This window comes from Perissodus microlepis, chromosome 15 (genome assembly GCF_051167445.1).
Source record: "Perissodus microlepis isolate ML-2025 ecotype Zambia chromosome 15, ASM5116744v1, whole genome shotgun sequence".
NCBI lineage: Eukaryota > Metazoa > Chordata > Actinopteri > Cichliformes > Cichlidae > Perissodus > Perissodus microlepis.
This window is the reverse complement of record NC_140475.1, coordinates 8,833,030-8,847,465: the sequence shown is the minus strand read 5'-3', so window position 1 is coordinate 8,847,465 and position 14,436 is coordinate 8,833,030. Positions and strand designations below refer to the sequence as shown.

At 39.9% G+C, this 14,436-nt stretch overlaps 2 protein-coding genes across 3 annotated transcripts; one reads left to right on the top strand and one right to left on the bottom strand.

Annotated features, from left to right (window-relative positions):
* The first annotated feature begins 3,927 nt into the window (after positions 1-3,927).
* eif2b4 (eukaryotic translation initiation factor 2B, subunit 4 delta) lies at positions 3,928-10,453 on the top strand. Of its 2 annotated transcripts, XM_084952259.1 has the most exons (14): positions 3,974-4,013; positions 4,471-4,508; positions 4,613-4,793; positions 4,893-5,108; positions 6,498-6,580; positions 7,095-7,121; positions 7,546-7,637; positions 7,749-7,863; positions 8,884-8,960; positions 9,070-9,172; positions 9,297-9,430; positions 9,608-9,785; positions 9,863-10,043; positions 10,156-10,453. In XM_084952259.1, exons 1-14 carry the CDS (start codon positions 3,992-3,994, stop codon positions 10,353-10,355), a joined length of 1,647 nt encoding a protein of 548 aa, XP_084808385.1. In that variant the 5' UTR covers positions 3,974-3,991; the 3' UTR covers positions 10,356-10,453. The 2 variants fall into 2 exon arrangements, with proteins under 2 accessions (XP_084808384.1, XP_084808385.1); XM_084952258.1 differs by lacking the exon at positions 7,095-7,121 and having other exon boundaries at positions 3,928-4,013.
* A 108-nt stretch (positions 10,454-10,561) lies between these two features.
* Positions 10,562-14,151, bottom strand: atraid (all-trans retinoic acid-induced differentiation factor). Its single transcript, XM_084952261.1, has 7 exons — positions 14,019-14,151; positions 13,708-13,841; positions 13,147-13,215; positions 12,509-12,580; positions 12,306-12,427; positions 12,110-12,210; positions 10,562-12,018 (listed from the first exon to the last, which is right to left on the bottom strand). The coding sequence occupies exons 1-7, from the start codon at positions 14,109-14,111 to the stop codon at positions 11,914-11,916; spliced, it is 696 nt and encodes a 231-aa protein (XP_084808387.1). The 5' UTR covers positions 14,112-14,151; the 3' UTR covers positions 10,562-11,913.
* Between the last annotated feature and the right edge of the window lie 285 nt (positions 14,152-14,436).

Below are 14,436 nucleotides of genomic sequence, written 5' to 3'. Positions count from 1 at the left end.
TCAGAAGTGTTTAGATTTATCAAGGAAGTCACCACTTGTGAAGGAGAGGTGGACTGAGGCCTTCATCTTAACCCCATTTACTCACCGTGAGAAAACCACAAGAGGAGGCGCAAGGAGACCAGACGAAGGTGAGTAAAACACATTTTTTTAAAAATCAGCTCAAGCTATTTTAATAAGGGGTTGCGATTAAAATGAATTGAATTTTTTCCGCTCTTAAGGATCACTTGACACAACTGTCGGCATCACGTTGACTTGGCATGGCACGATGTTTGGGAAATAAAAAAAGGACGATGACCTTTGTTTGATGGGAGTCGGTATTTGCCTCACCCGCCTGAGTTATTTAAACTCATTTCAGCAGCATCACACTGGCATTATCCATCAAGTATCTGCCAGTATGATCAGTCCAGTCATCTGTCAGTGTCAGAAAATTCACTTTTTACTTGTCTAATAAAACAATGGTCAGGTTTAACCCATACAAATTAAAAAGGAATTTCCTCTTCCTTGCTTCTAGCATCATGGAGATGATAGAAGCCACCATTCTGTGCCTCTCACGCTCCATTTTTCCTTTATTCACTCACTCACTCTGTCACAGTTAACCGCTGTTAAGCCGGTTCTTCCCGCTACTCTTCACGCGTGGCTATGAAAGGGTGCTTTGTGTCTCGAGGAGCAGCGAATCCAGTTGTTCTCCCTTGTGAGCACATGCTTCCTTATATCCCCATATTAATACGCCACTTATGGAATGTAAGGAAGTGTGTGGTTTCAAGGGGACCTGAGCATCGACGTCGACATTTCTCATATTGTTCTTTCATTTGTCTTCATTCAGAAAATTGTGTGAGGGTGTCTGTCTACTTTATATATGTGTGTGTGTGTTTGTGTGTGTTGTGTAAAGAGCTATACAAATACAGGCCATTAACCATTTACCATTTGGGGGGTGTCAGAGTTCATGAACATGTGTGTGTGTGTGTTTGTGTGGCAGGACAACAGGTGAAAGGCCTGTTCCCTCTCCTTCAGCTCAGGCACGTGTGCAGTTAGCATTACTCCCAGGGCCGCTGATCGGGTCTCAGGGACTTCTTGAAAAATTCCTGCCCTGCCCCAACTGCTGACAGTCAAGGAGGATTGACAGAGCACAGCTGTCACCCATTATAGCAACCGCAGAGCTCTCAAAAAGGGAAGAGGGGAGGGAAGGGCAGAGATGCAGGAGCTGTCACTGAGGGTGAAAGTTCACTGCCATGGGCTGGATTTGGAAGGAAACGGAGAGATGTCACCGGCTGTCAGAGTTCTCAAGCCTCTAAATAGGAACTATTTGCTTGGTAACATGGAGGCACTTGTTCCTGTGCTGTAACTTCTCCTTTTCTCTCTCTGTGTGTTCCATCAGGTAAGACTGAAGAGGACTCAGCAGCCCTTACTGCCTGCAGATGATGTCCATCTCCTACCGTATTTCGTCTTTCTCAAGTCCCTCTTTTTCTGTGACCTTTACCCCTGTAACCTTTCCTCTTGACTGCCCCTCCCCTCCTGCTCTCCCTCTTGCTCTGCCACTCGCAGCTGAAGCAACACGCCTTGCTGTGGCTGGTCAAACGGAACCAAGTCAGGTGTTTCTGTGAGGTTTGGTCCCCTTCAACCAGCTACTGCGCCGTGAATTCAGTCAGCACACACCGGCTGGGAGTCAAACACGCAGTGACGTTGTGGTGTAGCGCTGCTTAATCTGGAGGTGGTGAATAGAATAGATTTTACAGCACAGATGCAACGTGAATCTTCTTTAGGAGCTCTATATTAATTGTTCATGGTAATATGTGACTAGAAACCAAATAAAAGATCACTGACGATGTACAGTGTTGAATTCCTGTTATTCTGATTCACGTTCAGTCCATTGTGTACTCGAGGAAAAACACAAAGATACATTAAGTCTAGCAGTTGAGTCCACCTTATTCTGCAGAATAGACTCTGACCCAGTATGAGATGATATAAATATGAGGCCTAAAATGGCAGCAAAGTATAACTTAGTAAATTATTTAAACAGAAAGAGAGCGCAGGTGTAGCAGTGCAGGGATAGACCGTGTAGAATAGATGGGAAAAGCTAATATTACAGTCCGGGCCAGAGAATTCAGTACCATGGATAGCATGCATGATGTATATATACAGTAATATGTTGTTTCTAGCTAGGTTGCCTTCTGTGTGGGTGTGGAGTGTACTCATGCCTGCAGACTATTTACAAACAGGCTGTGCAGAGGCAAGCCAACAATCTAATAACCCTGCACTATATGAGCTACACACCAAGTACCACTCTGAGGTTTAGAATATCACTGTGCTGCCTGACTATAGCTAGAATACATCTCTTTTATCCCAACTTCAAGCTCAGTTTTAAATGATGAGGTAGGGATGTATCAGTAAAAAATGACAGATCTTTTTTCTTTTAGTGTTTACATGAATTTTACAGTTATTTTGCACTCTACTGTATAGGTCTATAAATAGCACATATGCTTATGTCTGTGTATTTTTGTTCTTGTTTCATTCATATTTCATGTGTGTTTAAACATTTTTTATAAATACAGCCTGGGTGGAAACCTGATCCAAATTTCCTACAATGTGGGACAATAAAATCTGTCTTCAGTCTATTTTGTGATGGAGGATAATATACACACAAAAATGACACTCCAGCTGTCTCCATGAAAATAAACTTCCTCTAAGCATGTAGATGTAATGGGGATGCAAATAAGCATACAAAGAACAGCGCTGCACATCCCTTACCAACTTTTTCACTTCAAACCTTTTGTCAAAACCAGCAGAAATCTGCTGCTGTTATTGAAATCACTGACCAAATGCCAGGATGCTGAAGTTGTAATTCACTGGATCATAATATAGACAGTAAACTGATATTTAACGTCAGCATTTTAATCAGGAATAGACAGGCAATCTGTCCAGGGTTTACATATCTCCTACCCAATGGATGGATGGATGGACGGATGGATGGATTTTCATTATGAACCTTTGCCCTTTTCATTACAGCAAAGTCACCAATATAACATTCCTAATCAGCCCGGTTGTAGTTTGTAGTTCATTTCATCCTGTTCCTTGTTAGACAAAGGATCATATACCAGTTCTGTTGGTGGGTTAAGGACCTTCCACGACCTCGTCCAGTTCTCCTAGAGTGACTGCCTGTCTCTTGGAATCTCTTCCTTGCTGTTGAGACTGTGCAAGGAGACACATCAAGCCTTCTGGCAATGTGACATTTCAATGCCAGAATTGGAAAAAAGGTTAGTGGCCTCCATCTGTAAAATAATTACTGTTATGGGAGTGTCTCATTGTTTTCTCTCTAGTGCACCTGTTGTGAATTTATTCACACCAAAACAGATCAAACTGATCAACAACCCCCTCTGCTACTTAACTGACCAGATCAATATTCCAATATTCACTTCAATATTCAATATTCCCTCTATGTATTGCACAGTGATTCCCTCTACTGTGCAATCACTGTGCAGTACTTAATTCTACGTGCAGTAACCAAAACTGTATATACATAACACTATTTATTTATTTCCCCTTGTAATGTTCATATGTATAATACTCAAAAGGTTTTTTGTTTAAAGAAATAAGGGAATGCTCAAGACTTTTTCACAGTAGGCGACTGAATGATGTAGGAAGTTTGATAGTTTTAGATTTTTTTGTTGATGTAGCAAGTTCGGCCTTTAGAATCAAATCTAAACATAAAATAAATAACAGTATGTCACTGAGTGAGCCTTAATAACACCCATTAAACATTAATACTATTTGGAAAATAGTATTAATAGTATTAATGTTTAATGGGCATAAGGCAAAGATTAAACTATCAATACTACAGTCTAAATATCAAGAGAGCAAATCAATATGCTTTCAATATGCTTAATATTAATGTGTACATACTCATCAACATACAACGTCATCCACCAGGGGGCGATATACGTTTCTATGGCAGTAGTTTCTACAGCAGAAGAGGAGGTGAAGCAGCATCGTAAACATGGCTGACAGTGGAGTGATAGGTGGGTTTCAGAGTGTGTAAATAGCTGTAGTTCATTTGGTTTTTCCTTTTGGTTCTTATTCTTTAGTTGTAGGAGTTACGAAGAAGTATCTCATACTCACAGCGCTTATTATGTAGACTTTGTTATTATCTGGTAGCAAAGTTAATTTCCCAGATGCTAGACCTGCTAACGTTAGCGTTGAGAGCATGTAAACGGTACTCATGCCGTAGACAGAGAATGTATTGCATCATCTTTTCGAGTAGTTTTAAAATGTACAATACTCATGTTTCTAGTTGTCACTGTGCTGTGACGATGATGCACTACACTTGTTTTGTTACTGATTTCGTTGACACGGTGCAAACTAAAAGCAGCTAACAGACTCGACCTTAGTATCACCGCCTCTTGTGGAAAAAGTAACAGAAGTACGTTATAATGCTAAATAATCTAATATTATCATCCTCTGTTGCTCGTCTTACAGATGGACCCGGGAGAAAAGATGAAATCCAACGCGCAAAGGTTAGTCTAGGTGTTTTCTTGAAATTTATTACAGCCTTTTGTGTGGATAAATGATTCCCTTAATAGTTAGGTTTTTCTTGACGCCTCTTCCTGTCACGTGACAGAGTGAAGGCAAAGACCTAACCAAGGAGGAAAAGCAACGGCTGAGGAAAGAGAAGAAACAGCAGAAAAAAAACAAAGAGAAAAAAGATGACAAGGCATCACAGGAAAATGAGATGGCGAAGAAGCCGGTCACTTCAGCAGCTCCAGCATCCCAGCCCCCAACACAACCCACAGTGCAGAAAGGTGCCTCCCATTTAGGCAGCAGCAAGTGTTGTTGTATCTGGGTGCACAGTGTGATTCATTCTTTATCCTAACATCTGTGTCTGTTATGGTCTTTGTCAGCTCCTTCAGCAGTGCCTGCTACTGCACCCGTTTCTGTGCCTGCCTCGGAGGCTTCTGTGCCGGCGGACAAGCCAGCAAGGACTAAAGCGGAGCTGAAAGCTGAGAGGAGAGCTCGGCAAGAGGCTGAGAGGGCCAGCAAACAGAACAAGAAGGGAGAGACAGGACAGCAGGCAGCCACGAGCAAACCAAAAGCTCCGCCCAGTGATCTGCAGCCAGGTACTGCTGTTGCACCTAACGTTTGCACGTTCAGTTTTATCTTTTGGATAATCTAACTTGAAATAATCAAGTTAGAACAACAGACAGCTACCTGTAGAACTTTGAGAAGCTGTTTGTGCCAACACAGAAGCTGCATGGCTGTGATAAATACAGACTAACAGTGATCAGTGATTGTTGTAGGGTCAAACGTTGGCCTCATGATTGGCTGCAGGAAAATATGCTGAAACAAGACTGACTGGTGGTAACTTCAACCAACAAGGTTTTGGTACCAGTGAAGTGTTAAATGTAAAGGTCAAGGTCATGTGATATCGGTGACAATGGTAATAAGTGTATCAGCAGTAGAGCGACTGATTTTGGAAGGTGAACCTGTACTGAAATATGGGAAAATATGAAGATGTTAAACATGTAATACAGACTGATAGCAATACAGCTGCTGCAGACAAACCATCAATATGAGTGTGTAAGAGGGGAAAATGACTGTAACGTAATAATATATTAAAAGTGTAAGCTTTAAGTGCTTTGGTCAGTAAGGCTAGACAAGACTTGATAAAGTTTAACCTATTTGAAGCCTGGGAAGAACTCTGCAAGTTAACAGAATTATCAATATGAGAGCTCTTTCATTAACACATGGGTAAAGAGTAAAGAATAAATGTAAACACAGAATTTGAATGTAGGCTTTAGGCCACATCCACACGTATACAGGTATTTTTGAAAACACAGATTTTTCTATGCGTTTGCACCTTTCGTCCACTCGTAAACTGCGTTTTCGTTCACTGAAAATGGAGATTTTTAAAAACTCCTGCCAGGGTGGAGATTTTCGAAAACTCAGTTTTTGCGTTTTTGCGTGGATGAGGAAAACGGAGATTTAGTCACGCAACGTCAAAGGTGTTCGCCTTTTTTGCCATGACGCTGTGCGCCACGTTATTGTTTACATGAGATGAATTTCTACAATGGCGGATATAGACAAAATACTGTTGCTGTTAATCTTACTATCTGCAGTTTTTACATGCTTACATCCTGTTTACTCTTTCCCTCCCAGGCTTCTAGACGTCTAATTGGCCAACATTTCTACACGGCTAGGATTTGGCATGTTCTTCACAACGTTTGATTGCGTTTTGGGCGTTTACATGTGAACGGAGATATTTTTTAAAACTGCACGTGTGGATGGGATTTTTTTTAAAAACGGAAAATCTCCGTTTTCAAAAATACCCGTGTACGTGTGGATGCAGCCTTAGTCTTTTTTCAAATTTGACAGTGCAAATACCTGGATAACATAAAATCCAGCTTCGCAGTACAGGCCTCAGAGCTATTTAGCATCTCCCAAACGACCAGCAGAATTTTTTGGCTCGTCAGCACACTGGAGAATATTAACACTCTTTGCATTTTCAGTGGTGAAGAGGCTCCCAGAACACATTCAAGTGGACAACCCAGACGTTTTAAAGAAACTTGCCAAGAAGTTGGAAAGGCAACAGGTCAGTATTGCTGTGTGGAACTTCTGAAAACCCTTAAAAATGATTCAAGACACACTGAATACACACAATACATAGTGATTCTAAGTAACCTTTTAATTTGTTGTAAGGATGGATAGATTCATTGGGAAATGTTTGACTTATTTTATGAAAATGGCTTGATCTTGGATGCTTCAAGTAACTATTTTTTATGTTTGAATCTAACATACTGTATTGTAAACAAATTCAGTCGATGGAAAAAACACTGCTGGTATGTTTACAACATGTTATATTGGACAGAAGTGTGACATTTCCTGCAGGTGCATGGTTCGTTTTTGGAAATCTAAGCTTTTACTAGTTAAATCTGAGACATTCTCTTATTAAACAAAAGTCAGTCAGGTGTGTACATAAATAGAATTCCTATTATTTGTACAGTAACTTCAAAATAAAGTAACTTTATTTGGTTAAGTCATTGCAGCTTTGCATACAGTAACCAGCAGTTGTGATTGCATGTGACTGTATCCAACATTTCTTTCAGACACCAGAGCACTATGCTGCTAAAAAGGTATAAGCCATCGGCGTCTGGCTTTACAGAATGTGTGCCATTAACCTTTTTTTTTTTTTTTTTTCCTTTTGGTTCTGTTTCGGTTGCTAACCTGTTATCTTAATCCGGTTTAACCCATTATCGTTGGTTGTTACAAACTTACTCTTCCACGTAGACAGCTGTTAAGTTGGCAAGTAGGTTTTACAGTATGTGTGTTGTTTGCTGTGGTCACTGAAACACCAGGCTGTCCGTTGCTTGCTGCTGTTCTGTTAGTCATAATTTATTATAACAGTAATTTTTAATTTTGTCAGTTTTCTTTCTATTAGGTCTACACAGAATTCAAAGTTTAATGTAACTCTTAATGAGCACAGTCTACAGACTCCCTGTTTTCACCTCATTAACTCAGCTGTTATCTCTGACCTGGTGTACATTTTGTGCATTTCAGATCCCGCTGCGCTCAGATTATGGCTACAAAGTCAGCCTGTTTTCTCATCTCCACCAGTACAGTCGCAAAGCTCCTCTAACACAGCAACTCAGGTAAACTGACTTTAAATTGTATGTTACAGTGTGTTGTTTATGTCATGTTATAAGATGTAACCTCTTAAGATTTCCTTAAATCTCATTAACGGACCCTTTTGTGGTTTGCAGCATTCCTTCCACAGTGATTCATCCCGCTATTGTCAGGCTGGGTTTGCAGTATTCACACGGCATTGTTGCAGGATCCAATGCTCGCTCTGTCGCCCTGCTGCATGCTTTCAAACAGGTACAGTCCCAACATAGACCATTCATTCTTCAAACCCCACTGTCCCCTCTCTCATGGGCGAGGCTAAGGCTGACACAGTGACCGTTTGACTGCAGTCAGGTACAAAGAAGTCGGCCAGTATTGGAGAGGGTCCAAGTTTTTACTTATCAGGACATTGTAAAAGTGAATCTGGTCATTAAAATCAGGTAGATACAATCTCAAATGAACTACAGAACATGACATATTACAGTGTCATTATTTAATGAAGTCAAAATCCAGAAGCACTGTGTGAAAAACTGAGTGTACCATGACTGCATCCATTGAAAATACAAGGGCAAGTAGTAGCCAGGTGCTGGTAATCAGATATACCTTATTAAGTGATCATCAGTAGGTGTGAGCATCTTTATAAAAGTGGAAGGTTTGACAGTTTGTTGTTCTGAGGCATTCAGGTGTGTGTAAACACAATGCCAAGGAGGAAAGAAGTCAGCAACGATTTCAAAGAATCAACTGTCAATCTGTGAAGGATTATAAGGCTGTAAGTCCATCATTACACAGTGAGAAAGATTATTCACTAAATTCCTGCCGACATTCCCATGAATGGACATCCTAGCAAATTCACACCAAGTTGAGAGCGTGTAATGCTCAGAGAAGCTGCAAAAAAAAATATTCAAGGACCAGATCTCAGACTCTACACGCCTCAGTGAGTTCATGACAGTACAGTTAGAAAAACACTGAACAAGTATGGTATGGTCATAGGGAAAGCTTATTCTTTCTAAAAAGAATATGGTGGTATAGCTTAGCTTTTCAAAGTTGCATCTGGGCTTGTTTTACAGCCACAGGACCTGGGCACTTTGCAGTCACTGAGTTTACTACGAGCTCCTATGTATATAAAAGTATTGTAAAGTCAATGTGAGGCCATCTGTCTGACACCTAAAAGTCTGGCCTTAAGCACAAGCACAGCAGCAAATCTACAACAGAATGACTGGAAAAGAAATGTTGTAATGGCCCAGTCAAAGTCCAGTGTTTCATTTTTCCCTTCAGGTAATAAGGGACTACACTACACCTCAAAATGAGGAGCTATCAAGAGACTTGGTCAACAAGCTAAAACCTTATATCAGGTAAAGGAAAAAATTACTGATTTTAGTCATTCATCATTATTTCCTACACTACTGACATGTTTTTGGTTTAACACATGAAATCATTCCTTTTGCTTTGTTTTTATTTCAGTTTTCTGAATCAGTGTCGCCCTCTGTCAGCCAGCATGGGTAATGCAATCAAATACATCAAGAAGGAGATCTCTAATATTCCTAGTAACTGTAAAGAAGACGAGGTTAGTGACACTCGTGTATTTGCAATCACATAATTTTGTTTAAGTAATGAGACTTTTAGCACGCTGTGTGGTTCATTTTAAGTTTCCGATACTTGAGAATTCATGCACTTCCTTTTGTTTTTAGGCAAAGAACAAACTGCTCAACTGTATCGAGTCCTACATTAATGAGAAGATTATTCTCGCTGGTGTAGCTATTGCCAAGTGCGCCATAGAAAAACAAAAGATCAGTGATGGAGATGTTATCCTAGTTTATGGATGGTAAGTCTCTAAAAGCTGCGTGCATGTACTTGGTTTCAGCTGTTAAATCTGTTCTTTATTAGCGAGCATTGCTTAATTGTTTATTCTTAACGCTTTCTCTTCCCTGTTTTGGTTAGATGCAACCTTCCTTCCGCATTTTTGTCCTGACATTAAATGTTCCTCTCTCCTCCCTGACAGCTCGTCACTGGTCAACCACATCCTTTGCAAGGCGTTTGAGAAGAGCAGAAAATTCCGTGTTATTGTTGTGGACAGCAGGCCTCGGCTAGAGGGCAAGGAGGCCTTGAGGCGCCTGGTCCAGAAAGGCATCAGCTGCACCTATGTTCTTATCTCTGCTGTCTCTTACATCCTTCCAGAGGTAATCATGGAGCTACACTAGAGTAAACCCCAAAATATTTGGTTCTAAGCACAATGAGTTTCTTTATTCTCTTCTAGGTGTCAAAGGTTTTCCTTGGCGCTCATGCTCTGCTGGCTAATGGTTACGTCATGTCTCGAGTGGGGACATCACAGATAGCTCTGGTGGCCAAAGCTTTTAATGTGCCTGTGCTGGTGTGTTGTGAGACCTACAAGTTCTGCGACAGGGTGCAGACAGACTCCTTTGTATCTAATGAACTCGGTATGGAAAGTGTTCAGTTGCTACATAAATGTCTGCGAGCCTTTCAGCTCAATTTGTCCTTTAGCTCAACTTTATTTCCATACACCAGTTTATCCTCATCTTTGCTTTCCAGATGACCCCGACGACCTCATTGTAACCCGTAAAGGAACGACTCCGCTGGAAGGATGGCAGAACGAGTCCTCTCTCGGCCTTCTTAACCTGGTCTACGACGTGACGCCGCCTGATTTCGTAGATCTAGTCATCACAGAGCTCGGGATGATCCCGTGTACCTCTGTCCCTGTGGTGCTGCGAGTCAAAAACGTGGACCAGTGAACAACTCAGTTTGTGTGCACAAGAGCTTGTACACACACAACAAATTGTGCTTTTAGCATGCAATAAATATATATCTGAAGTGACATATGCTTTTTAAATTGAGTCCATGTGTGTTTTTATGGTAGTATTGGATGAATGGAAATATATTTCCTGGCCTAATGTGACAAGACTGTTCTGTTTATTAAAAAAAAAAGTAGTGCTAGACGTTATAAGACCCACTGTTTATTAGAAACAGAACATTTAATTGCCAATACAATCCAACTGAGCGTCACAACACTAGTTATTAACCATGGCATGCAATTTGAAACAAGACAGAAATTTTAATTCTAATTACAGTTGGAGTTGAAGCATCAGATAAATGTTATGGCTCCCATAAAGTTAGGTTTAATGACACAAAAGAAAAGTAAGACATTAACCAGATACTACAGTTTTTGGTAAAGCAGTTAGGAGTTTATGTTCTCACTGCTCATATATCGTCACAGAGTTCAGTTAAAACCAGGAGAAATATTCTGCATGCTGTAGATGCACTCTCTCCTTACAAAAATCATTTATTAGTTGCAATATTTAGTCAGTGCATTAACATTCAGACAACTTATTTAGCCAGAAGCAATGTATTGAACATAGAGCAACTAGAGCTGCCCTTCAACACTGAATTTTCCCAATGGGAGAACACAACATTTTAACAGCTAGAAAATCAGTTAATGTACAATTAAATCCTGTATATGCATAATGTAAACATGATACTTGAAGTATAGGAACAGATATCCTGTTTTAAAATCTTTAGTAGAACCCTGAATCTCACTGGAGAAGAGTATCAACGGAGGTTACCCTTGAATCTCAAGATATTTAGCACATGTGGCCTATAAACAAAATGTGGCTGTAACAGACAAGTATCTTCCACATTTTGTGTTTTGTCTGAAATTGAAATTAAAGATGTAAATAAAAACATCACACTTCAAAAAGAGGTTTGTTGCAAAAGAAAGGATTTTGTGTCGCTCAACTGCATAGAAAAAAAATAAAGAATTTAACCTATTGGACTATTAAAATAATTTTTAAAGATGTCAAATAAGCTTGCACTCTTAATTATTACTGTTAAAATTTATATCAAAACAAACTTAGTCTTTGCTGTCAGTAAAGTGGAAATTCAGCACGTCTGCCCAGACAGGTTTTAGGACTGAAGACAGCATTTGTGTAAGTGCACATAGTTTCTGAAGGATTTTGTAAAACACAGTGTTTTCCCTTCTATCACATGGTGTCAGTCAAATACATTTACAAATATAATTGATGTGCTAATAGTGGTCATTTTTGACAAAAATATTTGAAAGGCGGAGCAAATCTTTTCTTTAAAATTGCACTGAAACATCTTTGAGGTCAAACGTGTAAATTTCCTTGAAACAAAAAATACAACCGACCTCAAAAAGGTGTAAAATGAATAAAAACACATTTAAAAGAAGCCCTGTAAAAGTCCCCTCAGACTTTGTCAGCATTTTCCCCTATCAGTATCTTCCCTTTAAGAACAGTCAGTTTGAGATTAAAACCAGCTGACTAAGGTTCAGCTTTAGAGTGATTTGGCTTTACGTCTCTGGGTGGCCCACAGAAGAACCGAGATCACAACCGTAGAAGCTGCAAGAGGTCCAAATACTTGCAGAGCTGGGAACTCCCCCTATGGACAGTTTTAACAAATGCACAACTTTAAATAATCAAAAAGCTTAGCATCAAAAGGTGATTTGCATAAAGCTGCTTGCAGAACCAACCTCTCGAAGACACTTGTATCCACGGAAGTTTTCAGCGCAGCTGCACTCAAAGAAGCCTGGGCCGAAGGGGGCACAGAGGGAGTTCTCTGGACAGTTCATTGCTGTGGATTACCAACAAGTATGAATAGATGTCACGTGTAACATATATAACTGTAGTTTCAGATGGCATGTGTCACAGCAAAAGTTAGGAACTTACACAGTTGTCCAGTCTCGTTGCATATATTCCTTTGGCCTTCACAGTGGCGATTTCCCTCTTTGATTTTAACCTTTTCCCAAGATATGTTGCTTCCCGGACAATCTATATTTTGTGGTAAAATCCTACAGAGAAATTAAGTTAGAAAAAAAAAATCTCAATCTAATACTGAGGAGAATCTGTCATAATTTGGGTAAAATACTTACATGTAGTTTAACTTATTAAATCCTTGAAAAGCTGTATGACTGATGTTGACAATGGGATTGAACGAGAGGTCTCTGTAATATAAACATTTATAGGATGCATTTAAAAGAGCGACCACATAGATAAAAACACTAGCACTTTCTAGTACAACTATCAGTCATCCAGTCACACTGCACTTGTATCCATGCCTAAACACTTTGTCTAACTTTGATACATCTTGCCCAAGGATACTTCAATATGTGAACCATTTGGTAGAGAAATTGCTCAACCACAGCCGCCCTGTGTCTTCCTTATTTGCTTCAGCTATATTTATTTTTTGTGAAGTTAAATCATTTTAGTGCTTGCCAGAAGGGGAGATAAAAGTTGTTATTAATGGCCAGAAATGAAGATCATTCTGAGGAATCGCCTGCACATGTGTCATTTGTCTTTCTTGGTACACCAATACAGGCTTTTACTACAATTTTTCATGTGAAATGTAAACTGTGGAGTAGCGATAAGAGCAGTTATTTCCTTTTGAATTAAAAATAACCTTACAATCAAAGAAAAAGCATGTGCAAGCAGGAGCTTCTGTTGTTTTGCGTGCAGACGAGAGGATTATTTGTGCAAAAAAAAGATGTGAAACTGTATTTACTGTTCTTACATCATGAAAGCTGTTGATGCTCCCTGAAGATCCTGCACACAAGTTAGTGAACAGTTGGACAGATCCAACCTGACAAACAAAAAACACAAATAAAGTTCAGATAATGCCTCCATCTCACCCTATCCCTAGCATCCTTCTCTACCAACTGTGCATGTGCTTCTTCATTATATCCATGAATCATTTCTGTGGTCTTCCTCTTTTTATTCTGCCTGCCAGATCCACATTCAACACCCTTTGTCCAATATATCCCACTATCCAAACCATCTCAGCTTTGCCTCTCTAACTGTGTCTCCAAATAACCCAAATTGAGCTGTACTTCCTAATGAAAATGCTAGCACTGCCAATTCTGCCACCTCCAGCTCAGCCTCCTGTCTGTTAGTGAGATTATGAAGACGAAACCTTTCCCACAAGTTAATACACAGTCAGCATTGGAAGTCACTAGAAAGAAAAAGACATTTACATTTTCTTTTTTTTTTAACAGTTATTCACAAAAGAGCTTAACAAATCTTAGCTTGGGTGTAAATTCTGTTTCCGACGGACCCTGAAAGCAGCAAATCCTACCCGATGATGTGTTCAGGGTCGTTTGTGGTGTCATTTCTCAAACAGCAACGTCCGTCTATCCGTCCAGCGGATAAGAAGCAAAAGTGACCGACCTCAGAGCTGTTTAGGATGGTCCTGCCACACAGGTTACATACCTGTGGTTACACGTCATAACAAAGAGGGGGGGGGACACCTGTAAACAACAATCTTGCTGGCCATTTCCTTTCTGGCACAGCTACACCAGAACCTGTTGTATTATTAGTAATATATATGCGCCACGGAGTTATTGAAGTAAAGACTACAGTTATTGCATTTAGAAAGCCCAGCCTTACCTGCAGCTCGGTCAGCTGATAACTTGCTTGGAAAAATAAATTAAGGATCAAAACAAGCGCCACAAATCTCATACAGCTACATAAAGCTTTCATTTTTAGCAACTGGAGTCACATGATCAGGCCGCAGCAGGGCACGTGACAGGAAGCGGGTCCAGCATTTTATGACGTTTGGAGGATTTTATGGGATTTTAACTAACATTACCTGCTTCTGTACGCTCTCTGTTACACACGATCACAAACAATAGTATAAAAATATGCCGTAAGCATTTCTAGCTTTGAAAAAAGGTCAAATAAGAAATATTACAAAATACAAAATATTTTTAACATTCAAAACATTTGAAGTAGTTTTTCACGTCTTCGAATATGTTTTTAAATATAACGTTTAACTGTGTGTGTTGTAAAACTAGCGGAAAAAAGC